Source organism: Melozone crissalis, unplaced genomic scaffold (genome assembly GCF_028551555.1).
Source record: "Melozone crissalis strain CALT ecotype California unplaced genomic scaffold, PUWL_Pcris_2 ptg000036l_1, whole genome shotgun sequence".
Lineage (NCBI taxonomy): Eukaryota > Metazoa > Chordata > Aves > Passeriformes > Passerellidae > Melozone > Melozone crissalis.
The window spans coordinates 3,281,447-3,308,541 of NW_026535814.1; the positions used below are offsets into that span (position 1 = coordinate 3,281,447).

Below are 27,095 nucleotides of genomic sequence, written 5' to 3' on the forward strand. Positions count from 1 at the left end.
TATTTATTTATTGTTCATTGCAAGCAGAGCAGTACCAGTGGTGAGGATCCCCTCTGCTCTACAGCCCCCCCACAGGAGTGATAATGTGAGCTGGGCCCAGGGCACAGTAAAGAAAAAATTTTTAGAAAATGATAAGCATTACAGTAAAAATGTAGTTTGTTTCTTGTCAACAGTTAAAAAAATAGATCTGCTCCTCCAATATTTGGGCACCCTAGAGAGTCCATCTCACTTCCATAGAGATGGAGAGTGGCAGGTCTGGTGTGTGCATGTGCAAACTTCCCTGGCCTCTGCGTCTTCCCTGGCTGCGGGATGAAGCATGGACAGCCAAACCACACCATGTAAACGCTTGCCTTGTCCCTGAACACACAGGGTCCAGGGGGCTGGGGTAGACACGGACCTGGGGAGGGGGGGTTCCTAGACCCCCACGGGGGGGTCAGGCTGGCCACAGGCAGCAGCATCCTCTGACTGGGAGCGAGGGCAGAGACTGGACGCCACAGGAATATGGGCACAGTACTCTCACTTCAGCAGCAGGCCTCCATCCAGGCAGAAAATCCTCCAGGCACAGATACTGCACTTCACTCCACAGAGGCAGTGGCCCTTCCAGGGGTTTGCTCTTCCCCAAGGGCAGAGCTTAAACGCAGCAAGATGACAGGAAGCAGCAGCTGAGGAAGTGAAGCCCTGCTGCCAGTATGAGCAGGTAGGGATGGATGTAAGCACTCTTGGTGCTGAGAGCCCCCCACCAGGAGGATTTAGGCCCAAACCCAGCTGGGTTTCCCTTTACACATCACTATGAGCGCTTCTGCTTTTTCTCCGTGGCATAGAAGGGTACCCCTGCTTTGACATTGTCTCACTTTAATGCTCCCCACCACCACTTCTGGCCCCCAGCTGTAGGACTGATTGGACACACTGCGTAGGAGAGGGCGGGACTGGGTCCAAAACTCATGTCTAAGTGGCACCTCCTTGTCACTGACAGCATCAGAGGCCAGGTGGGCATGGCCATTAAAGAAAGGACAACTTTAATTCAGTATTATCAACACCAAAGGAGCTTAATTAGAGTGCTTGCTCACTGGGCATGCCATCAAGCACATCTTTTCCCTTAGTTTTAGTGCAGAAAACCTGCCTAACACCACAGTTATGGCTACAACCACATAACACTCTATGCATGGTGTGTGTGGTGGTTTGACCAGAAATGGGATTTCTGGGATGCTGTAGTGAAACCAATGGGTGCTCAGATTTTAATATTGGCACCTGATGTGGCCATTGGGACATTTGGATCCGCCTCTGAGAACACAGGGTTAAAAGCAGGGCTCCCCCCTGGAAGGTTCTCTTTGGGATTTCTGGCGGGAGAGAGTTCAACTCCTCCCCTGACCCAGCTGCTGGGCGGAGGGGAGAGCCACGCGGCCTGGGAGAGGTGGGCCTGACCCTGAGGGGCCCAAGGGTGGAAGCATCGAAGAACTACTGAGAAGTATTCCCCCCTCCCACTTCTGGGACACAGAGACAGAGAGAGAAACAGAGCTGTGCCTGACAGTTACCTTGAAACTTGATAAACAAGTGCGGCAGCAGGCAGCACAGCTGAGAAGGAGGAAAGGGGGGGGAAGGAGGCAGCGATGTGTCCAGCCGCTTGTGGGAGATTTTAACCCCTTTGTGGACAATGAAAACTTTACAGAACATTAACCCCTCCTAGAAGAGTGATGAAGGTCTGGGCAGAGAGAGAGATGTTGGAAGAATGGAGAAGATGGAGTGGCATTTTTTGCTGGACTCTTATTTTTTGTATAGCCACGGACTGTTTCCTTGTGATACAGAGATTGCTTCCAGGGTGGACAATGCCTCAGAATCTAGAGGGTGAAAAAAACATGGGGGGGAAAAAACATCTTGATGAAAAAACTTCGTCTTTTTCATCAAGATGTCCCAAAGCTGAGACTGTGCCTTTTTGGAAGGAGACAAGGCATCCTTAAAAGGAACCTTAGAAGCAGCCCTGGTCCATGTGCAGTGGTGAGAGCACTTGGCATGGAAGGAAGACGTCACGATGGCAAAGGATCTCCGGGCAGTGCTACGTGTGACAAGAAGCCCATGGCACAAAGAAAGACTCCTTCTCCTCTTGATGAACTGAGGATTGAGTATTCTAAAGGGTGGTGCCGGACCAAGAGTTGGTGATTTGGGAGATGTATTATATTGGAATTTGGTGGGGGGAGGAGGAAAATGCTTTTGTGAAGTTTTCATTTTCCTTGTGTTTTTTTTTTCTTTCCTTGTAGTTTAGTTATTTTCTTGTAGTTTAGTTAATAAAGTTTTCTTTATTTCTTAGTAGGAGCCTGCTTTGCTTATTCCTGGTCACATCTCACAGCAGACACCAGGGAGAGGGTATTCTCATGGGGGCATTGGCATTGCAGCAGTGTCAAACCATGACAGTGTGAAATCCCTACACAGAGAGCCCTGCTGGCCAACCTTTATCAGAGAGACTGGAAAAGTGAGGAGGAACCTGTGAGTTTAGGGGAAAGGGAATAATCATGGGATGGCAAGTCATTACAAACTCAGCATATGAAAATGGAAGCATTTTTGTGTTTAACAATAAACAAAAAGAATATGCAGTGTGTCCTTTTTTTTTTTCCTGTCATATTTCACAGTGTGATCCAGCCTGTTAATGAATAGGCATTTTTTAAAGTAGAGCTTTCCAAAGGAAGAGAAGATCTACAGATAATGCTGTTGATCTAGCAAGAGAAAAACTCTTCAACAACAGAGCCTTTCTAGAATTCTGGGCCAAACTTCTTGGACACTCTTGCCAGCAGAGAAATGAGAGAGTTAGAAGTCAATTCTACTTGGTCCCAGAGAAAGAGAAGGCTACTAGGTGCAAAATCATAGGCTGGTTAACATGTTTGAGTAAGGTCCATCTTTTAGAAAAGAGTAATTTGTATTTTGTTCTGTCTCAAAATAGAAGGAAGCTGCAAAATATCCTGCAGGCAACAGGACTGCGAAGAAGCTGTTAGATTCTGGCATCAGCTTGGTGCAGGGCTATGTCAGGGCAATTAGAGCTGCACCATGCTGCACTGTGCAGTACCACTGTCAGCCTTAATCTGCACACTGATGGGCAGCACAAAATCCAAGTTACAGCCCACAGGAAGCACAACCAGTGAACCCATATTGCTTTGACAGTTGCACTCATCTAGAAATAATGCAAAACGCTATTTAGATGTATATATCACGACCCTGTGCTCTAGGAAGAAAACAATCTAATGAGGGGCTGGGAGACTCCTTGCAGAAAACAAGCAGCAAAGACATTGGTGGTGGTGGGTTTTTTTCCTCCCCTCCTTTTAGAATTCTTCGTATTTTATCCTGTTGGAGCGCCTTGTTGGGGTTGGTTTCACCAAGCTGTTCTTCGCCTTTACAGCCTCACTGAAGAATTTGAAAACAGATGGAAAACTCTTCCAAGAAGTTAGCTCATGGCGTTCTGTACCTGCAAAACACAAAGGTGGCAGTTTGACTAGGGGTCGTTCTCTGACTTGCTGGGTGTTCACAGGATAAATGCTCCGTAAAATGCAAAAATGCAAAACTCACAGAAGACACCCAGCTGCTGCAGCTGGTCTGGAGGGAGCCTCGGAAGGGTCAGAGCTGTCCTGCTGCTGAGCTCTGGGGCAGCTGACAAGAACAACTGCACACACAAGCAGACAGACATATGCACAAACATACATGTATGCACATGCACAGCCACCCACATCACAATCAGAGATCCTCAACATGTCTCGTATCTGGGAAAATAAGGTCCCAAAGCACTCTGCTAATAAAAGGTCACTGAAGCACCACCTGATCTGGCCTACCTTGGGAAAAAGAAAGTGTCTACTTTTCAGACATACTTTATATTATTTATTTTTCATTTTATACTGCTTTTAGCCTGGCATATCTGTTTTCAAGTGAAAGAGAACACTTGATCTGAACTACATCTCATGCAGCACGAAGGCATCCTTTGTGCACCTGCTCCCACAGATAATATTGAGACAGTAAAGTGGACCTTTCCTATTTGTATCTTCCCTCTGCACACAGATTTATCTCTGTATTTTATTTTGCTATATGCTTCTATTGTTTTGCAAGTGCCTTCCTCAACACATTTGCTTTATTTAAACAACCACACTCCCTCCTCCTTCCCCCCACAACCAACCCCCAAAACAAAACCAAGACAATGGAGATAGGCAGCCAAGGGGTGTGAAAGAGTTGGGACCTCTTCCTGGGTAACCCAATTATGCAGAGATGCTGCCTGGTAGTCTTTGGATCCTGGGCCTCTGTTTGATACTTTAACATTGCTAATGATAATTCTTTAGTCTGTGATAGTAGGTCATTGCTATGGTTACTCTACAATGGTGCAACACTTCACTTTCCCCTTCAGCTATTCGTTGAGACCCAGCAACCACATTTGTTGCCTAGCAACAGTTCTGCGACAGTATCACAATCTGAGGGTGACAACAATGAGGGACACAGTGGCCACAGCCTGGCAGATGGAGAGGGATGCAGTCCAGGGCGGATGATGGTCCCTGCAGGACATAGGGTGGCCATCAGTACCTGGGAATATAAGACGGCTGCTGTGGCATGGCATTTTCTGCATTCCTAGCTTCACATCCCTGTCAGAACCTTCTAGGCATCCATCCATGGAGCATCCTTGGTGGGTCCACACACACACCACACGACCCCCCTCCTCAAAAAGTCTTTGATGGAGGCACTATCTGCCACGCTGCACGTCCCTGCTCCCTCAAAGGCAGCCATCACACAAGCAAACCAACCCTCAAAAAAGCCCTCTCTAGAAAGATACTACTTCTCACACAAAGAGATGTTTTTGTACAAAGAGCATCCATGTCATGTGCACACACAGATTTTCCTCTCCCTCTTCATATTCATTGTACAGAGACAATTCATGACATCTTCCAGAAATTTCCCACATGCTCCTTTTATACAAATGCTTTCCACCTTTAAATTCACCCATCATTGTAGAAATTCTTTTTGCTGAGAGGTAGTCCATCCTATCAAGTGCTGGATGTGGCAGTGCTGTGTTGTGTTGGGCTCCATGATCCCAAGGGTCCTGTCCAACACAGAAGTTTCTCTAACTCTATCCTGCAGGTGGCTTTCAATACAGATCACCCATCCCATCCCCTGTAAGACTCCTCACAGCAATACTCGTCAAGAATTTTTCCCCACCTGGGAAACACAGAAGTGGCCCAACACAGCAGGAGGATAAAGCTTCCCTTCTAGCAAAACCTGCAGCCTAACAGACACATCCCTGAGGTTACGGCTTGGCTTGGTATACTGTGACTGCCCACTGCCACCAGGCACACAAAAGTCATCTACCAAAGCTGATTTTATGGAGGGATAGGCTGTCCTAACACACTGTAAGGACACTCCTGCACAGGCGTTTCACCTCCTTCCCAGCATATGGTGAACACCTCTTTGAGCCCTGAAGGCAAAACATCTTTCCATGTGGCTTTCTGGTCCCTACACAAATATCTCCCACACAATCACATCTTTCTCACTTCTGCCTGTCTGCATTCTCCGTCTTGATTGTCATAGTCATCATTAATATCCACTGGATTAAGATGAAAATATAGGCTGCGAATAATATGGGTTTTTTTCCCCTTCGTCTTTTTCATCAACAACCTTCCTCCTCTGTAAAAAGGTCATCCAGAAACAAAAAATGAGGAAAAAAAAAAAAAGCCAAAACAAAACAAAACAAAAGAGTAAGTTTCTGAAGCCTCCCTGTGTCTTTCTTCATCCTGCCTTCTCCCATTTTCTCATGTTCCCAAGAGAGATCATGCTCATATGCACCAGTGTTACTGAAACTGATTAACCTACAGCTTTCCTGTGGCAACTCCTCTCAACCCACTCTTCTCAAAAAACAATTCAAGCTTTGAGTCTAGAGGGACTCAATGATTCAGCAGTCTAAAGCAATTTTAACACACCCTGTTTTCCTTTTCCTAGTAACAATCTTACTGGCAGATGAACAATTTCCCTGGTGATAAAATCACTACAATGGATATTTAGTTTCCAGGATTATGATGATTCTTTGCTTGATTAATATTGCAATAAGAAAAGCTTGCTAAGTATCTGCCTTGGACCTTTACAGTCATTTCTAAAGGTCAAATTTTGCCCTTACGTATTCACATTTAACTACTACTAAAGAGAGACTCTAAAAATTTAACATTGCACACACTGTGTATTTATGATTTATATACCAAAGGCTTGGAAAATTCAACTGAAGCAAGTGGAATTATGTCCTAAGGGTGACAACAGATTTTGACCATAAGATTTTTGCCAAAGTACCATTGACAACTGCAATCTCAATTGTGTATTTAGTAGTACACAGATCTAAATTAAATGCATGAACAGTCATCTACTTTTTAACAGAAATAATAATTTTTAAGAGACAGACAATAAGAAGCAGTTGCTCTAAAGCCAAGGTCCTCTGAGACAGATATTCTTAGTGCTCACTAATTTCAACAGCCGTGATGATAAACCATGATTCAATATATTGTATTAATTGATGGGGCTGTTACACAGCATGTAGTGATTTCAGATATTAGTTCTTTGAGAAATCTTAGAAGCATGCGGCATGGAAAAGATATAAAAACCCAGTTAAGTGTGGGAAACAGCAAGAATACTCTAAAATATGCAAAGGCAACAATTGCAGAACAAAAAACTATAAATCCCTCCTAGTCCCAGCTCCACTGAAATAAATGACAGAAACGTCAAAAAGCAAACCAGCCTCCCACTTGCCAGCATGAAGAGATGTAGAGAGAAATGAATATATATTTTAACATGTGCATAACATCATTGGAAAGGAGCTCCAAAGAGATGGTGGAACCAATAATGTGTGAGGTGAAATGAGTAACAACAGTAAAAGAATGAACAAGTTCCAGAATCAGTTTACCAAGTACCACAAAGAGATATATAACTAGAAATAATGAAAACTTGACAATACAGTTGTTGATACAAAAAACCAGGTAAGGGAATACTTTTAAAAATTCAATATCCAAATTATCAGGTCTGGATGACATGCATATGTGGGTCTTCAGGGAATCAGTTAATGAACTTGCTGGACTACTGGCAATTATTTCTGAGAATTCATGTACAATCAGGTAGGCACCAGAGGACTGGGGTGGGAATGAGAAGAAACTTCTAATTTGAGAAATGGAGGATTAATTGAAACTAACTAACACACATAAAATTCATGTCTGAATACCAGTAAAGAAAGGGATCAACATTATAAAAAATCACAAGCACCTCTAGGATAACAGCAGACACAACAGGCTCAGATTTGACAAGAACAGATAAAACCCAAACTTAATTGAATAACAAAAATCAGCAGGTGAGAGACTTATTCACTGCTGTGTTTTTGACATAGGTCAACGTGGCAGCCTTGAGGCAGTGGGAACCAATGTAATCACTTAAAATGGATTATGACCCTCACTGCTCTAATGGGCTATGGTCACTCCTACCTCTCACTTGCAAATTAGTTGCTTTATGCCAGTCAAGGGGCCCCCAATCACTTGAGATCTACAGTAATGCAGCTCCCAAATACGTGCTGCCATACCTGCACTGGCTCTAGCTGCCAGCAGCATGTCCACCAGCAGCTGCAGTACACATCACATATCTACAGGGTCCAGACTCAGCATCTTGTCTCATATCTCATCTCATCCCATCCCATCTCACAGATGTCGCGTTATGCCTTTCCCCTTGTACATCATCTTGGACTCTACAAAATGGGCACTGGCACACTTTTGGATAAGTGGTTAAAGCATTTGAGAAGACAAACAATAAGAAGTAATATGGGGTTGGAAAGATACCTATGAAGTCCCAGAAGGATTGGTATTTGGGCTCAAGTCTTTTAAATGTGGTTTAGTTAGTACAAACATAGGAGGAAACAAAGAAATAATAATCAAAAGGCCAGCCTAAATGGGTAGGAAAAACAGGGAAGAGGAAAAGCAAAGACTGAAACTGGGAATGGTGCCTGCAGGGGTGGTAATGCAATATGACTATGTGAATGATCCTGATGGCCATTTGCACACACACATGCAAAGGCACTTTCACTGTCTTTCCTTTCCACTTCCATTCAGGAAAAGCAGCTCTTCACCTAGCAAGGCTGACAAATTCCTCCATCTGAAAGCAGAGTGTCTGGAGAGAGAAGAGCTCTGCAATCACCATAATTCGCTCTTGCAGAGCGATTACTGGCTGTGCAGGACAAAGGTGCCCTCCTACAGTGCCTGCCCACTGTGTCAGACAAAAGCCTCCTCCCGCGGTGCTCAGAAGATGCACAGCACAATGGTGGCCCCCCACCGCGTTTACAAGATGTGTGGGACAAAGGTTTCCTGCTGCACAGGAGCTGTGAGAGATCTTCATACATGCCTTAGTGCTGAAATATTTCTGCAGAGAAAAGTTTCCAGGTTGAAAAGCTTCTCCACAGATACTAGCCACAGGGCTGACCTCAGGTCTGCTTCTCTAAGTGACAGCTCATTGCTAAATAGCGCGGACTTCAAAATGAATTAAGGGTGTTCCACGCCTTGGGGTTTAGTCCCCATTGGGATGGAGAATTCTGCTGCTCTTCAACAAGATCTTGCTCAGCAGAGAGTTTGCTCCCTGTGATCATGATCTATGCTGAGACCCTGTCATGCTGCAAAATGCCAATGCAAGTAGCTTAGCCACCTTGTCTGTAGACAGGTTGCTTTCACATTTATGATTCAAGCTAGGTATCTAAAAGGCACTCAGTCTTATCAGAACTTGATTCAAATGATTCAGAGGTTGAAATATAGACTTTTGTGGGCATTTGCAGGAACGAAACACTTTAAACATTATTAAACATGAAAAGCAACACAATTAATTTGTCCTTTATAGGTAAACTAACAGATAAGCCAACTCCATTTGACTGCGGTAGACAAGTGTGACAAACCTTTCAGAAAGGATTTTTTCTCCTGAAAGTTATAAATCAATGGAAATTTCTTTCTTTATCATATTATCCACACACACATTGAAGAACTACTTTAATTATTAGGTATTCAGTTCTGTACCAATATAACAATACTGTTCAAATATGCACTGAGGTGTGAATAAGAGATGCTACCTGCCTGTCCTGCCTCCATCTTTCTGTATGCTAACAATTTACTTCGTATCACAAAGCTATTTCTGAACAGGAATTTCAATTTTTTACTCTCCAGTAAATCAGACACGACCAAGTATCACATAACTACTTTTAATTTGTAAGGTTTCTCTACTTAAAATTCCTTTACCCTGTTGATCTGCATGTGAAGAAATTATTGTGTCTTTTTGACTATTTTGGTCTACCGATGTAAACATCCAGGTCTCAAATCCAAAACAGAAGAATCTCTCAGAGCATCCCCAGTAAAGCTAACAGAAAAGGAGATTTAAAAAAAATACATCTTGACTAAAATCATGCAATAGTTCTGACTAGGAAAACGAGAGCTTCAGGAAAAATTGTGAATGAGTCCATAAGCTCAAGAACATTGAGATTCAATGACCGCAGGAGTTTTTAAGCACTCCTAGATGTCACAATGGTAAAGAAAGATTAAAAACTTAGGCAAAATTAAGACATAAGCTAAAAACCAACTAATGAAATGAAAACAGTAATTTCTGAGGGGACATAAAACAACTCAACCTCAAAACAATCCCCAAGCTTTGATGTGTTTAGTTTGGCTAAGAAGTAATCGTTTGTGTAGTCATGGACATGATAACAATCTGAAAGTAACTGTAGGGACATGAATTCTTTGGAGAAGCCAAGAGGGAAGAAACAGAACCATTTGAAGACATGAAATACAGCTTATTAAGTGGGCTTAGACACACAATAAACTGGTTAAGACTCAATAAAAGAAAAATCATGGCAATGCTGGAAACTAGACTACACACACTAAAGAAATTTTTTACTTAGTTATTATCTACTGTGACACAAAGCAGCTCTTATTTTTGTTGGACACTTATTATCTATAATAATCTTTAGTGGGATGATGAAAACAGAGCAACAAGCATCGTACTGAGAAAAAAGTTCACCTCTGAACTCCCATACTTGCAATTCACTTTTCTTCCACTTCTTGTTTACAGCACACCAACTTCCCACAAGAAGCGATTAAAAACAGTAAAAAAAAATTGTAAATTTCTCTTGTCCTCTGAGCAACAAGATGCAAAGATCCAAACAAAAGCTCATTGCAAGCAAGGTCTGCAAAGTAGGAAAGAGACAGGAGTTCTAACACGACCATCATTATTTTTCACTACCCTTTATTTAATATTAAGGGCAGTCCTATGAGCACAGGTCATTTGATTGTTCCTCTACATGCAAACTGGCCAAATAAGTAAAACTTGTGAGGTCATTCTCTCCTGAGCACAGGTTACCCAAAGTTAGGTCATTTTCTGGTTCACCAGAGTCAAGCAATTTTCTTTTGAGTATATATTAAAAAAGGTAAAGATGGTGTCTCAACAACATTCTCAGAGGCAGCAATTTCCAATGCAATAAATTTTAGCAGGAGAGCGAACCATTTCCTTGAAGAAGAGATCCAGTAAAGATGCGTGCCATATTATGCAACCATAGATTTTAAAACTCATGTTAAAATGGTGTACCGTGCAGAGAGAAGAAGGTAGGGTTTGAAGTTGTATTTATATTGATATATGTGTTCACCTCTCTACTGCTGTCTTTATCCCTATCTCCATACAATCTTCATATATTCATCTCCATCTACATAGTATGTATATCAACAACACTGTCTGTCTGTCTGTCTGTCTGCCTATCTATCCCTCCATCTATCTATCCATACCTGTAACTTTACCCTTACTGTATGTAATTCAAGTATAAAAATTCCTTACCTGACAAATGCGAGGTGGGATACTCAGGTTACATCTTACAAAGATATTTTTGGGCTAAGAACATACCAATGGTAGGTGCAGGATCTCACCAATGGAAATTAAGAATAGGTTAGATAACCATGTCTTAGGAATATTATGGGTACAGCTGACCTCACCCTGGGCAATATGGACAAATTAAGTAACTTCCTGAGTTTCTTTCTATCCAGGCTCGTTGCTTCTGTGACTTCATTGGCTTTATCTAAGCAACAAAATTGATTGTCTTAGCAAGGTACTTCACAGTAAGTGTGAAGCAATTGAATAATACATGTGAGTGAGACAATTTTTTAAATGTCCATGAATATTTTCTATCATAAATTAGGAAAAACACCTATATAAAATTGCAAGCAAGAGCACAAATAAAGTAGATAGCATTTGAAACAATTATTTTCTCAACTAGGAGAAAGGAAAATTGGCTTTTAAATAAAGGAAGTTTTGACTTGCTCAGAACTCATCACTTTATGAGAGAACTTAAAACCACAAGACTTCTTGGGTGAAACCACCGAAAACCAACTGTTCAAGCCTCACAGCTTCCACAGGTTATCAACCTGAAAAATACTAATATACCTGACAGATCTTAATATGCTGCAGCACGATGCAAGCCATCAGTAATACCCCCTTCTCCTCACTGCTTTGCAAAGACACATCTAACAGAGTTTTGTAAGGGAGAAGTCATCATTACTATGCTTTTGCAATCCAAGTGGCTCAGCCAAAATAAGGAATGGACCTGAGCTCTGCTGAGCCCACAGCAGGGCTCCGTTCATGCAGCAATGCTGCTGATGTTAACAAGCATACAGGTTTTATAAACTATATTTAAACTAATTTAAAACATTCTGCAGCAATTCCTGCAAGTTACTTTAATCTTAAATACCCACAGGCTGATTTTTAAATCTGAATTTATTCCAAAATCCCACAGCTTTTTACTGCCCATGGGGCAGAGACCTGAAGGATACACACTCTTGCTATCTTGTGAGAACTCTACTAATGCAAGAAATTCATCAGTGATACCAGGACAAGGGAAACAACCAGCTGCTTAGAAAATAGCTCTTCATTGTAATGATATTTTATGATTATTTGTTTCTAAATAGTAATTGTGCCATCAAACATCTGGATGTACCAGCAGCATATGCATAAACCAACACAGTTTTGCACTTTCCAAAAACACAGCAGTCAATGCAACACCATGGAAATGGCAATGTGGGCACCAAAGAGCAGCTAGGAGAGGCAGCAAAGCTTTAAAACATGTTAACATGACAGAAGAGACATCCCATACACTGAAGATGTAAAAAGGTTCTTAATCACTAGCACATACTACTTGACGATTTGTGAAGTTTTGAACACACGAACAAATTACACTAAAGCAATTTTAAAATAAAGTAGCAGAATATAATTTTCTGTTCTTTCACACCACAAACAGAGCTTGAAGACTGGTGTGGATGCTGACACAGCAGCTGTGGAAGTAAATAAAGTCTTCTGGGGGACAGGAATGAGCCTGTGTCTAAGGAACAAGCTGCAATGAGAACATGCATGGGGCATGAAACCCAGTGTGTTTTTATGATTTTAGTGAGAATCTGAATTCATACCTTGCAAGCCTTTAATGAATACACTAACTCTCCCTTCCCACAGTGGAAAATGTTTATAGTCTTCTAGATAAGAAATAGTTCAAAAGCATGTTTTCCTCCTGAATTTTTTACTTTGATTATAGTGTCCTGTTGTATCTGTGTAGAGAACAAAAAGTCAATCCAAGTCCAGAGCACTTTCACAGGTACAATGGTATTCACTAACCCATCTGCTTCATCTTGGGACTACTGCCTCTGGCTGGCCCCAACCTAAGCTAAACTAAGCTAAGCTAAGCTAAGCTAAGCTAAGCTAAGCTAAGCTAAGCTAAGCTAAACTAACCTAACCTAACCTAACCTAACCTAACTCAACACAAACTCCTCCAATGTGCCACTGGCACCATTCATCCTCTCCCTAGTCCTGGAGCAGTCACAGAAAAGGCACTTCCCCTTGACTTCTCTTCAGAGGCCAATTGTGTGACAGGTAAAATGAAAAGATCTCAAGAATCCAAGTGCTACCTCTACAGTGCCAACTTTGGTCCTGTGGGAAACCTTACTTCATCTGCACCTGATCCTCCCCTTCTGACAGCTGCTCCTGCAGGATGGTGGAAATGGGGTTAGCAAATGGTGGGCTAAGATGGGGCTGCTTTCCTGCTTTTGCTGGAGACCAACTTCAGCAGCCACCACCTGCTGCAAAGGAATCACTTCCTTGCATCAAGAGAGGTGAAACTGAAGAGCCTAAATCCAAGTGATCCTGAAAATCCCAGTTCAGTCACTCACCACACCCTGAGGTGTCTAAGCTCCACAAACACCTCAACTCCTGACCTTAAATTTTGCACCTTATAACGATATCACTTCTGTACATGCACAGAAACACATCAGGTTTGGCAGTGAAAATATTCCCAAGGGTCTCAGGCAGATATACTGTTTCCATGTCCCCCTCTCCTCCTGCCCCATAATGCTAAATATGTGTCCAAGCCACAGTGGCAGGAATGCCCTTTGATCTCCTTCCTAAGGCTTCATTTCAAATGAATCTCTTCCTACTCCTTGCCTGTTTTTCATCCACGTGGGACATCTGTTTCTCCAGAACACCTGTTTCTCCAGGAAATCCAATTCTGAATTCTTCTTCTATAACTTGCTCACCTGGCAGTTCTCCTTGAACTCATGCTCAGTGCCTGGCTGTGATCTTGCTCCATCTCATCCACACACTGATCTCAGCTGACCTGTTCTCATGGCCCACCAATTTCTGCCTTTTTCTGCCTTTCCTTCAGCCATTTCAGAAAGACTTCCTCTACCTCACTGCTAGTGCACCCATCCAGTTTCTCCTCAAAAACACCTTTGTCTTCCAGCTGCTGGCATCCAACGCATCTTTCTTCTCCATGTTTTCCCAGGTCTGACTGGCAAGTCAGACAAGTATTTGGCAAGTATTAAAAAAGCTGAACACAAGATGACCCTACTATCCAGATGTAGTGGTGAGGGCAGAAAAAGAGGACAAATCTGAAACTGCAGTTGCCCTACTCTGCAGAATCAGAGAAATGAGGTATTTATCTCCTAGGTGAGAATGATAGTTTCATGGGAAATTCAGGGCATTTTCTTAATGATTTACTGGAAAGGAAACATATCCAAGTTTGTAAAATGCCATGGGAGATGAAGCTGAATACAAACAACAACTAACAAATGGAGTTTAAAAAATCATGTTTGGGGAGTAAATAACAAATTCCTTTAAGTTTGATAAAATTTTAGTTATGTCAAGTAAGTATAAATAAATTTATGGAAAAAATAAAAATTTGTATATTTGAGGTGTGAATAACCCTTGTGCACTTGTAGTAAGTAATTTATGATTAACCCATACCATATAAATATTTCTCGTTTGCATCACACCAACTGCTGTTTATATATGTACATGTATTACATCCCCCCATCCTGGCCACCTAGGACTGATATGACCCACTTCCAGGTGTCTGCATAGCTGTACTAGTGAGAAAAATGGTGAGAAGATGGTGATTTCACCAGTGAATTTACACCAATATAGTGGGGATTAACTTTCTTTTATTAGCATAACCTTTGCTAGGTGTTGGTAATGATCGTTCTTGAAGGAGGCAGGTGACTGAACCCAGATGGTGGGATTTTATGGACAATGATCATTGTTGTGGGTCAAGTACACCTGTGCTGCAATCATAAAATTAATAACCTCTACAACAACAACTTTACATATGGCTGCCTCAGAAGAGTGACACTTGTGTGACTCACAGTCTTTGGAGATGCTATTTATAATTTATACTAAATTTGAAGTGCTAAGATTTTTCTCTCCCACAAGTCATGGTAATCAATACAGGTCTGCACCTACTACAGCCTGATGAGGTGAAGTGTGTGGTAAGGATCAACTGCACTGGGCAAAAAACACAGCTCATAAGCAGGGCTTTGCAAAAGACATCTCCGGTGACCCCATTTCCAGACCTACACTGTGAGAACAAATAAAGAAGAAAATAATTTTTTGTAGGGTTACCATCACTGCTTAGTGTTGCAAATTAAATTAATTGTATATTTGTCTCAGAAGTACTCCGAAACTTGAGGGGTTTTCATACGTCATCTGGATTATAGGCTTCTGCAGCCTAATTCATAACACATCAAGGCTTAGTGCGGGATACTGTAAAGCCCCTATATAATGGAAACTGGCAATTTAAGACTAAACACATTCAAAAAAGGCTCTGCAGGTGTGAATTACACTAAATTTAACTAAGCTTAATAACATCACACTTCTGACTTAACCTCAGAGATGTCACTAGAGGGACTGTTTGAGATTAATGATCATAAAGCTGCATTCACTCCCTGCTTAACACTCCTCCTTATTACAGCAGACAGCAGCTCTGCCTGGAAATGCACAGCGCATGTGCCTTGGTTCCCACCTCTTCTGAACAGCACCACCCAAAATCAGTCATGGGTGATGCTCAGGATGCAAGGGCAGCAAGCCAGTCACGCAGCAAAGAGTTCAAGACAGGCATCAGGTGGGGGAGGCAGTGAAGTGAGGCGCAGGCAGAGTGAAGCCGAAGGCAGGCGCACGGCAGATAAGATGAGAAGGCATGTTGTGTGCTGGCATGTGCTGACCTCTGCCAACAGCTCTCCTGACATCCCTGTCTAGGGGAGTCAGACATGAACATCAGTGTGGGAGGTGGGTCTGCCAACAGTAGAAGGGAGAACTCAAAAGTCTGGGATGAACGTGAAGGGAAATATTAAGTTCGTATTAAGGGAAAAAAAAGCACCCCAACCAAATAAATCCTTTAGAGCTGCGGATATTTACTACGGGCTTGCCTGTGTGACTGGTGGGGCCCCATTGCTGAGATGCGGCTGGAGAAAGCTCAGTGAGACCCAGCAGTCAGTGGGATGAGAACAGATAGGGGTTTCTCCTGGAGAAATTGCAACTTATGTTCTACTTTACAGCCACAGGGAAAACACACCAGGACACAAAACAACTCAAAAATCAGAGTTTTTCTGATAATCCAATTTTAGACACACAATTACTGAATGGTAAGGTTTCTAACCATTCCATTTAAATGCTAAACTAACTAAATAAGCTTAATTTGGGAGACCATATTTATTTCAGAACAGGGACTTCACTATTACCCTTAAAAAAAAAATACAATAGGTAACATCAAGCTCCAAAGCTGTATCTTCAAGCTGACACAGTCACTTCGACATTGAAGAAACAATTTATGATTTCCTCACCAGCCAGAGGAAAAATAAACCCCAAACTCCAAAGACAGAAAACAATGCATTTGCCTTGTATTTGCAAATGCAATTTTCACTTCAAAATACAATATTGTTCTAATAACTGATCTTTCCATGTGGAATCTTCCAGCAGAACCAGGGCTCTTGAGACAAAATGTGGAAAAATCAAGAAAAATCCCTTGTGTCATGGTAGAGACTTTTTGCCATGCATTTAGTACTTCTAAAGAAAATGACAGTTTCTTCTATCCAGAAAGATGGTTAAACCTTGGGAACTGGGAATAGAAACAGAAACTGCCAGGGAAGTATATTTGGAAGTGCAAGAGAGATGAAATATTTAAATGAGTTTCAAAATTCGGTGTTTCAAATTATTTTTTTTTTCTTACATCAAGAAGCTCAGTTTTGTTTTTTCACAAAATTAGAACAAAATAAAAAGAAGTTGTCCAGGTAGTTTCTCTCTGAAGAATCACTGAACTGGAGTTATGTCATCTTGCATTAAAACTATTAGTTATTGCCACAGCCGGCCTACAAATATTACATTAAAAAAGCATGAAGAAAATAACTTAAATACAATTGGGGAGTTCTTTTGTTGATGGCCCATGCATATCTCTTAATATTTAATACTTATTGCTCCATTTTGGTTTAATTTGTCTGAAGCACTATACATTGAATTTTTTCAAGCAATTTTAAAGCAAACTATTGACACATTAGGGAAGAGACTTCATCATAAAAACAAAGATTGAGGCTGAAATTTGTCTAAATAAGACCAATATCAATATGCACAAATGCACAGACACCTAAAGTTTGACAGTCATTGCTCATAAAATCCTGCAATGAGATAATATGAAAACTATCTCCTGTAGAGGGAAGTTAGAGAGGAGATCATATGTGAACACTTGAGGAAAACTTGTGCTGTGATGGAACATTTCCTGTTAGTCTGAGGATAAAGGAAACACTACAACCACAATATTAAATTAAGAAAACAATTTTTTTTCACTCCGTTGTGAAAAGTGAAGAGTGTATGAGTGATTAAAAAGCAATGACCTCGAAGTCAACAACATTCCCACGTTTTATCTTGTTTTACAGTTCCAGAATGACAAACACTTCACATCAGTGTCTCTGCAGTCACGACTGTTACTTTCCAAATGAAGTTTTACAGTGCAAATATTCCACATTCTCACAGGTACCAGAATTGTTTTTCCAGATCTGCATTCAGACACACACTCAAAGCCTACAAGACTTCCTTTGAGGAAGGACTGCTGAGGGGACACAGCACTGTAAATGTGGGGTTTGCTTTCCTTTGTGAAGCTGGGGAAAGCAGCAGCCAGGCACAGGAAACTTTGTGCCATGCATCTCGGCATCTGCAATGGGAACAATGGGGGTGGTCAAAACGATTTGCTGCTTTTTACTGCAAAGAACTCACACCCCAAGGCAAACCTGCTTCCATGCCACAATGTCTTTAGCAAAACTGGACTGCAACAGCAGCTCCTCTGCAGCTGCACAAGGAACAGTGAAGCCTGCTCACCAAGGCATTGCCTTCTGCGGCTGCAGAAGCCTTCACAGAGCTTTGGCATGAAGGACACCACGCCTCATGCTGCACACTGACAAGGTGCTCCTGCTCTTTCACAGCAAGAGAAATGGGGCATGTAAATCCACTTGTGGTAGAAACACCACATCTCATCTACTACCATGGCAAGAGGTGGAAGCATCAGGATTTGCCCTGTAAGCCTAGGACCAAGGATGCTGGTAGGAAACAAGTTTGCTACTGGTCTAAATTAAGAATAACCTCATCTATCATTTTTATATTTTCTGCCCAGGAGATACTAAAGATGTGCACTAAAGGAATCCTACTGCTCAACTTGTACAATGCTGACTGGGCTGTACTTCTAAAGTGCATGTAAGTACTTAAATTATGTTTCACAACAAAAGAGATTCAGTAAAAACCCCACAAAATCCCACAAGAAAACTGATAAAATAAATCTGTGACATACTTAACAAATCAACTGGTTGCAACAGCTTTGGTATGGCCCGAGAAGTGCTGAAATCAAATGTTTCCTTATGACACCCATTACTTAAGGTGGATTTCTGAAATATGAAAAGCGGATTCTTTTTAATTGAGTTTCGTATCCCAAATGGATCACAGAGGAATTCTTATATGACTTTTGTGTATAAGCAAGCAAGTCCTCTGTAGTTTGGGATCTCAATAATTCCCTTTGTAAGAGCTTGTTTTCAGTTGTTTATATATTTTGCCAAGCTAAGTATTTGGGATGAAAATTCCCAGGCTCCATCTCTGCCTTAGGCTGATTATTATTATTTTTTTACATTTTAAGTGAGAGGATTTAGACACATCAGGAAATAAAACTGAGGGAAAACATATTTTGACCCTGCTGGGAGGAATAAAAAAATGAAACAAACAAAAAAATAAAAAAAGGTCTTACAAGAATTTTGCTGAGTAGCTGAGTAGCTCCTCTGTCTCTATTCTTCACAGTTTGAAATCTGGAAGGTAAGACCCCTGGTGTCCTTTTGCAATTCCCATGAAAAAACAGCCAGCTTTTTGCCTAGTCACAAGCCTTTGTAAAAACTCATTAGCATATGCTCAGCACAGAGTCCCCAGAATCTGCAAGTCTAAGTGGCCAAAGATTCCTCTGAAGACGCTGTTTGCCCAGAGTCTACAGGGCTAAGCCAGACATTTTTTTTGCCACTGCTGCTCCCAGATGTTGCACTCTAATGTGGCATCAGGCACGAACTAAGTGCCGACAGCACTCTGTCTTGGGCTCCAAATGCAGGCAGAACAAGGGGAAAAGGGGAAAAAAGCAGCCTAATGTAAAATAGAAAGGAGATCTAGTCCCTGGGGAGCAGGGTGAGTGAATCAAGACATGAGGCTGACTGTAAAAAGATCAAAGAAGTGGCATAGGAACACCAAGGAAGGTGAAGGGGACACCTCTGCAGGAGAAGGAAAGACCTTGAAAAGCAGGGAACTGGCTGCAAAAAGAGGTTAGGAGGCAGACCTGAGGAACAGCAGACAGTCTGGACACAGCAGGGACAGGTGAGACATGGAGGGGAGAAGAGGCACAGTGGCACATGACTCTCATGACTCTCCAAACTAGGTAGGAGCTGCCTTATGGGAGACTCAGTCTCTCTAGGCAAAGACAAAACTGCCAATGCTTCATTCTCCCTTGGCTGTGGGTTACAGAGAAGGTAACAATCTACTGCACTAATACTCTCAGCACCTTTACCTTGCTTCACCATCCCATGCCTCTGAGCTCAAACTCCATGTCTGAAATCTCCACCTCTGCAATGACATGCAGACATAGAACGTCGCATGATAAAATTGCCTTTCTTAGTCTTATTGTGGTTGAAGAAAACAAATTACACACAGAAACCTGTATTAGGAGAATATTTGAAGCATGCATGCTGAAGGGACAAGTTAAGGACATTCAGTTTAGTCAATGTCAAAATGGTTCACACAAAACTGACGGGGGATGATGCTTACTGGCGCTGCTCTGGTACAGCTTGTGCTGACCTTGCAGAGAGTGTTACGCTGCCCTTGAGCATCACTTGTGCATTTCTCTACCAGACGCCTCTGTTGACCTGCAGCTATTGCCTGGGAGTAGAGAGAACTGGTCCAAACAGATGAGGCTTTTGCAGCAAAACGTGAAATAACTTCATTTCAATGCAGTACAATGAGTAAATGAAGGAGAATGTAACAAAATTTGAATATGGGAAACTCCTGTAATACACTGCTTTGAAATGTATATTGGCTATTACATGGGCAGTGAAAGAAGTTGTGTTTGGATAAAAACCCCTAGGTATTTAAAGATTAATGGTTATTTTTTAAAGTATCAATAAGGAATTAATCTCGTTAACAGAAAAAAACTTTACAGAGCCCCAGGCTCCAAGGAGGATTTTTTGAGCATCTATAGACACGAATCTCACTGCAAGCAGAATACAGCTGAACTGACTCTCTAATCTCTGCTGGTGGAAAGACATGACTCTTTCTCATACATTCAAAGTTCCCAGGTTACCTAAATTCCCAGCAGTCAAAGAAGAGCAAAGCTTCCCCTAATGGTCATTCTTATACATCTACCTCACAGTAACTGCTATTTTAACCTGAGTATGTAGTTGCATCATGTAGTTGTGATCACATATAAGAGGTAATACAGAAACAATGGTTTGTTATGAAAAAATAGATGAGGTACACAAGAAGGAAACTGAAAGCCACACGACAAGGCAACTGAAAGCTTCATGTTTCTATTATTTCATTATTTTCTGAGATGATAACTGAGAGCAATTTGTAGAAATCATCAGTCCTTTAATGACACTGTGTGATCCAACAGGATCCCTTCCTGTGAACATATAAGTGAGGTGACTTTTGTTTCACAGCAGTCTGTTATTCTGTTTTCCTACCCATTCCAAATAAACCTTGTTTAAGACAAAATAATTACTTTGCAAGCCTACCCACAACTTTTTTTTAGGGTGATGCACAGTCCACCAAAAATCTCAGATGCATTAGCATCTAAACTAGCAGATGAGCTGAGTAACACAGGTGATAGATAGGCTGAATGTGGCAATTCCACGGGATATCACAGGTTGGCTTGGTCTGGGGAGGCGCAAACCCTGTGGTACTGCAAATCTGGTGGTAAAAGAAAGGATCTGCAGAGCTGCATTCACTGCAGGGGACAAAGTGGTTTTGAAGGACACAACACAGGTAGGAGTACAAAAGCATGAAGCACAAAATGTTTGTAACTTGTTCACGCTTTAACATGAGCTTCAGCTGGTCTTTCACTGTAACATAAGCCAATAAAAAACTTAAATACTTAATACATTGTTGGAGGTAAGAATGGCTGGTCACTAAAAGCAATATTACTCTGTAGTCGCATCACATGCATTTGTAGACTTATCCCTGCAGTTTGCTTCTGTGGCTTTAGATAACAGTTACTTTTTTTTTTGTCATTTGTTTATCAGAACAATGATAAGGAAAATGAATAAATGAAAAATCTGTATGAGAAATCAAGCAAATGATCATAAATGGCAGATTTAGTATCACCAATGGCAGTTTTAATAAGTATCTTACAGGAAAGAACCAGCATCCAAATTTTAACTTTATATGATACATGATTCTACGACATATATGAGTTACTTATTTTGGAATGACAGCCATGCGTGGTTTCTTTTTCTTGCATCAGCTGCTAGCACATACATTTCTGTGCTAATATGACAGTTTTCTTTGAATATGATAAAAAGGAATGATGACTGAGCCACAGGCTGCTCTGCAGCAAGCAGAATCAATTACCCCCTCAACCGATCTAATTGATCAATTTCAAATACAGCAAATCTGCTGAGTCCAGTCAAGTCATAGAAGGCTTCTTTTCAAAAGCAGATATACCTAATACTCATATGAAATATGTAACAAGCCAGGAAAATTATGAACGCATTAATATGCCCAAAGAGGAAATCACCCTATAAACATTCATGTTCAGTAGTATATTTACGGCAATCACACTGCTCATGCAACATGTTACCATTTTAATAACACTACACATGTTGCACACTCTTATTCATGTTTTATGACCCAGTATCTTTTACCAACTATTGTTTGTTGCTCTGTTTACTAGTGCCACATCACAACATCCATCTTGGGTTTGGCAGTGACAGGTGTTGCTATACATACTCTCAGCAGGATTTTTTGCTTAGCACCACAGGATGCTCTACCTTGGTTCTGTGCAGTACTACACAAACTGCTAATGCAAAAATCCCACTTATTAGTGGCTCTGAAAAGGCATAATGTTATACCACCTTGATTTATTCCAGCAGACTCTTAACCCATGCACTTACCAGTATGTTTTAAATTTCCTGACACAACAGGGAAGTAAAATGTTGTCCCTTCTAACAGCACCTACGTGCAGATGCCCTAGCAGTCAGTGCTCTCGTATGCATAATTTTCTCAATTATTTGGTTAAAAATTTCCAATTCCTAGTCAGATTTTCAGGACAAGAACTCTTCTATTCCCTTTCTCTTGAATACAAACTGGCCACTAGCACAAACATTTCTTTCTTAAAATAGCAATATCCCATCTGTTTAACTCTCTAAAGTGAGAAACTCAGCAGCTAACCCATTATGAAATGTGGAATGTGCATAAGACATGAATTAGTTTGCTGAACAATAGTTACTGGGCTTTACTAATGTTTTTGGGTTTTTCAAGTTCTTCCTCTTCAAAATATCTACCTCCAAAACTGAAGAGATGTCATTAACTATAGAAGACAAATTGGCAGGCTTCTTGGGAAGTAGGCAGGTAGGTGAGTTTTCTTTAAAGGGCTCATGATACATATACTAATATAAGACCATCTTTAGTTAATGTGCATAAAGAATGGGAATAAGACAGTGAAGAATCTGAAGCCAGAATAAAAACAAGACTAAAAGAATTAAGCTTTTCACTTTTTAAAGATAAATACCTGGGGGAAAAAAGTCTTTTCATAAAATTGCCAGCTTTGCAATCCATACAGGCCCCCTTCAAGCCTTTTCAAAGAAAATAAAGATGGATCATTGTGCAAGCAGCAGCATGAATTTCTGCTGTGGCACTTTTGCTAGGAGAAATGTTTGAGTTATGATTTGTAACAAGCTTTAACTATAAAATGATGAAAACCTGGCACTTTTACAAAGCGTCATCAACAAAAAAACACAGCACATCAAGTAGCAGTGCTTAAAATCAGCGCTTTTTGCCTTACACATGACGTGGTTTACAATTCTAGGGACTAAACGTCCTGTGGATCACTTGAGATTTGACTCCATCACCTGAAAGCTTGAAGTTATGGGTCATGTTATTGCATGGTGCAGACGTTCCCCTTCAGACTCATCTGTTTTCTTTTATGATATCAAGATATAAACCCACCAAAATTCCTGAACAGCTACTACATGTCTCAGATTCTTTCAGGAGGAACAGGCCAAGGTCAAGCTTGCTGAGCCATACCCCAACCAGAATCCCCATGATTTTATAGATGTAAGTAGCTAACATTACTTCAGTGTGCCACACTGTCACAAAGGGACATTCTACGTGTTAAGGTCGCATGCTGAGCTATCAAAGATTCATACAGAAATGTACCAACATCCTTCATATAAAGCTAATCAAATTTGAAATTACTGACATGTCACCTTGAGGAAGAATTTGATTTATTATTTGCAAAGTAATCCAGAAAACAGTGAGATATACAGCTGTAAGAATTACTGTTATACTGAGTTTATGACTTTAAGTCTTTGTTGTTGCTTTTGTGCCTGCCCTAAACAATAACAAATAACAAAACTTTCTTTGTGCTGTTAAGTTGCATGAAGGTAAGATAAGGTTGCTTAGAAGTGTGTGGCTGCACATGAGTTGTTTGCCATCAATTAATGATATGTGACAGAAAGCATAAAATGCTGTGAAGCCAGCTTTCTTCTTTGCAATCATCCCATACTCAACGGGGAATGTTGCTGGAAGTTACATCATCCCATGACCTTCCTTGCTTCTTTCTGGATTGCAGGACCTGATGCAGTAAGATCAGATATCATGCAAATAGCATGCAAGTTTTCAAATGTCATTCAATTTAAGTGCATACATAATTTGTAGCATATTAACTGATTTGTGTTCATAAATCACAACACTGGTGAACACAAACCAGGCCTTGAGTATGCAGTTCACACTAAACACCTGAAAATCTGCCTCATCTTGAGCTTTACATCAAGCACATGACTTGGCTTCACAAGATAAAGACAATGCTGTGCTCTCCCTCAAAACACACCTGGCCAATTGTGCTACAGCATTTATTCACAGAGTTTTAACAGATAGTGCCCTACATGTATGCTGCAGACTGAGTTTTAGCACTGATATTTGCTCTTTTTTGTTAGGTGTAGTTCTGTATGCATAAGAACACATGCTAATGGCACAATGTAAGCAAGAATTCCACATTTGTGATCAGCTATCCTGGTAAGTAAAAGACTATGTGTATAAACAAATCTGTTCACTACCTTCAAATATTTTTGTTGTATAATTATATCTCGTAAATATCCTCACAGATGTATAAAATATATTCTTAGGAAATTTGCCACAGAATGTTGCTGCTTATAATAAGGAAATGCTGTATTTGTGTACTGTGCTCCATACTTACATATATGAAGCATATTTGTATACTTACAGAACTGCCAAATATTTCAGTTCTGTTACTATACAAACACATTGATATTACTGAAAAAAAATTCATTCCACTAACTCTCCTAAGTCTTTTTGAGACTGGGTTACCAACATACCTTTCAGAAAATATGTTTTTATACTGATAAGGCTGCATCACACTAGAACTAAGGATACTTTACATCTACGTAGGCTTGCAGCTAAGAACACAGCTTTTATCTATCCAATTAAATCAGGACTTATTCAAACTGTAGCCTTCACTGCTATCTCCATTACCTGCTATCTCCTAGTGCCAAACACTCCACATGAACTACTACTAAACCTGCCATTTGCTCATAGCAGCCCATTTTGGGTATTATCAGCTAAGCTTCTGAACCAAGTTACCAAACCTTTCCTTTCCCAGATACTGTACACATGCTAGTATGCACAACATTCTTTCTTGTGTTTTACCACTAAACCTGCAGCACGTACTGGAGATGTCCAGATGGACCAATAAAATGAACTGGAAAACTTGTGCAGAAGAAGGCAAAATGAGATTGTGAACTATCACTTTTTACCATATCCCATATTTCCTTTTTACCCCCGACCTTGATAGTCCATAAAAGGAGCCAAAAAGTGCACTGTTGTACAGATGGCTTTGAAAACATTTGCTTCAAACTTCACCAATAAGATCAAGATGAAACTCAGATTCTGAAAATGTGGGGATTTTCAAATTGTAATTTCAGTAACTAAAAGAGTAACAAGGGATGTGAGGAGAATTTCAAAATATTAGCATTAATAACTTTCTTTTTTCAGACAGGTTCTGTCTGGCAAATAAAGCCATTAAGTGATTCCAGTAGCATCAATATTATACACAAAAATGGGATATCATTAATAACAATGAAGAAGAAAAGAATTCTCATGGGAGATATAAAATGCATGTGCAACAAGTTAAATCCTCACTCTCCTAATCCAGTCTGAGACATTTAATTTCTAGCGTTTTTCAAATATATTAAAACGTTTGCTTTTTTCTCCCCACAAAAACCTTTTAAGAGGCATTCATAACACTGTCACAAAAGTAGAAAGCTAGCACAGATGACTTTGTCTACTCGCTATTGAAACGAAGGATAGGCCTGATGCCTAATCTGAAGCTGACCTAATAGATAAAACCCTTGGGGTCTCAAATTTAAATTTCATAAGCTTAATATTCTGCCTGATTTATGATTTGCCTTCTTAAACAAAGAAGGATGTACTTAACAACTTTACTTTTGTGTGGTTAACTGTTGATCTGAAAATGGCACATAAAATGCATTTACATCAGCACTGCCTAATAGGCCCATAATGATTCTTTATTATGCTTCAGTGAAAGGCAACGGAGTGACAAGTAACTGATTTTGTAGATCAAATAACTTTCTGCCACCCCCACACAGCTCCCAGCTGCTGCACACTTTATATGCCAATACAAATACAGTTGTAAAGTAGACAAATATATTTTAACTATGTTATTAAATGAGACACAACACGGGGTGTTGCAAGTATTTGAGAGCTGTTCAATGCCGTGACTGGGAATTACAAGCATGCAAAATCACACACTAAAGGGGCTTCAGTTCAAAATTACTGCAAACTTCCCTCTGTTACTTTTTTATATATGATTTTAGAAGTGATTTGGCTCAGATAATACTTCTTTTTTTTTTTTTCCTGTAGAGGACTGAAGAAGACTGGGGCATGCTCCCTCTCTATGTATAAGAGGTATTTAAAGCAAAGCATTTCAGTATAAAGACAGATGTGCAGAGCTCCTGATATTGAAAGCCAATGGTGATGACATCGTGCACCTGAAAATGCACACGTGGCTGAAATGCTGTAACAGGCTTCTATGTGCCAAATTTTATTTTTATGTATTACCCTGCAAGTAAATAATGATAAGACATCAGAGCCTGTCTGATAATCTTTGACAACAACCCTAACCCTGTCATCATGGCCATGGGAGAAACCGGCTCACACTCAGCTCTGACCCACTGAGCCTTTTATCTGTGTGTGTCTCCATGGACCAAGCAAATAAAGGGCAACTGGTAATTTACACATGAATGAACTTTCTTGTCAGAGCAGGCACCAGAGACCTCCCTTTTCTCTACCACAGCGAGGAAAAGCATCCAGGTCTGAGCTTGTCTCTCCAGAAATCATGCAAGCCAAAGAGCAACGTATAGGGAAATGGTGTGTTGGCAGAGGTATGCTTTTCTGGACACCAGATAAAAAATGGTATCCGCAAAGAAGCAGATAAATACTGGGCTTGAAACAGGACTGACAGCAGTGAGCCTTTGTCCTATTCAAAACATGCAATGTCATACAAACTGAAGCCAAGATACAATCCTGATAGAAGATTATACAAGATATCTGAGTGGGTATCTGTAAGGAATTCAGCCTACATTTTAATAAGGTACAAATCTTGCAATGCCTCAGGTCTCATTTCCACTTCCCAGCAGCTGCCTTTTGAAAAGGTACACAGATTGTTTTGGGCTTGCAAGACACTGGACATGGGTATGTCATAGCACTGGAAAAATAATCCATGAACTTTATTTGTGATGAAAATTAGCCTAAAACATTCCAGTGTGAAAGTCATCTGTAAAGATAGAGCAGTGTTTGCCTTCAGCTTATATCTCATTATGAAGAGAGACTTTTATGGGTCCATAGGCACCACTCATACTCTCTTTCCCACAGTGAAAAGCAGTGAAGCACAGTACAGCACAGTTGTGTTGAATAGTCAAGATCTCAAAGGCATTTCTGTAGTTTAAACCACCAAAAGCATCATA

The 27,095-nt window shown here is 40.7% G+C and overlaps 1 protein-coding gene across 3 annotated transcripts in view; it reads right to left on the minus strand.

Moving 5' to 3' along the window:
• Window positions 1–1,907: 1,907 nt before the first annotated feature.
• FAM172A (family with sequence similarity 172 member A) overlaps window positions 1,908–27,095 on the minus strand; it is a 257,672-nt gene continuing 232,484 nt past the window's right edge. For all 3 annotated transcript variants that reach the window (XM_054283356.1, XM_054283357.1, XM_054283355.1), the window contains one exon: window positions 1,908–3,448. In XM_054283356.1, coding sequence (XP_054139331.1) covers window positions 3,306–3,448 — 143 coding nt within the window. In that variant the 3' untranslated portion in view covers window positions 1,908–3,305. The remainder of the gene's footprint in view (window positions 3,449–27,095) is intronic.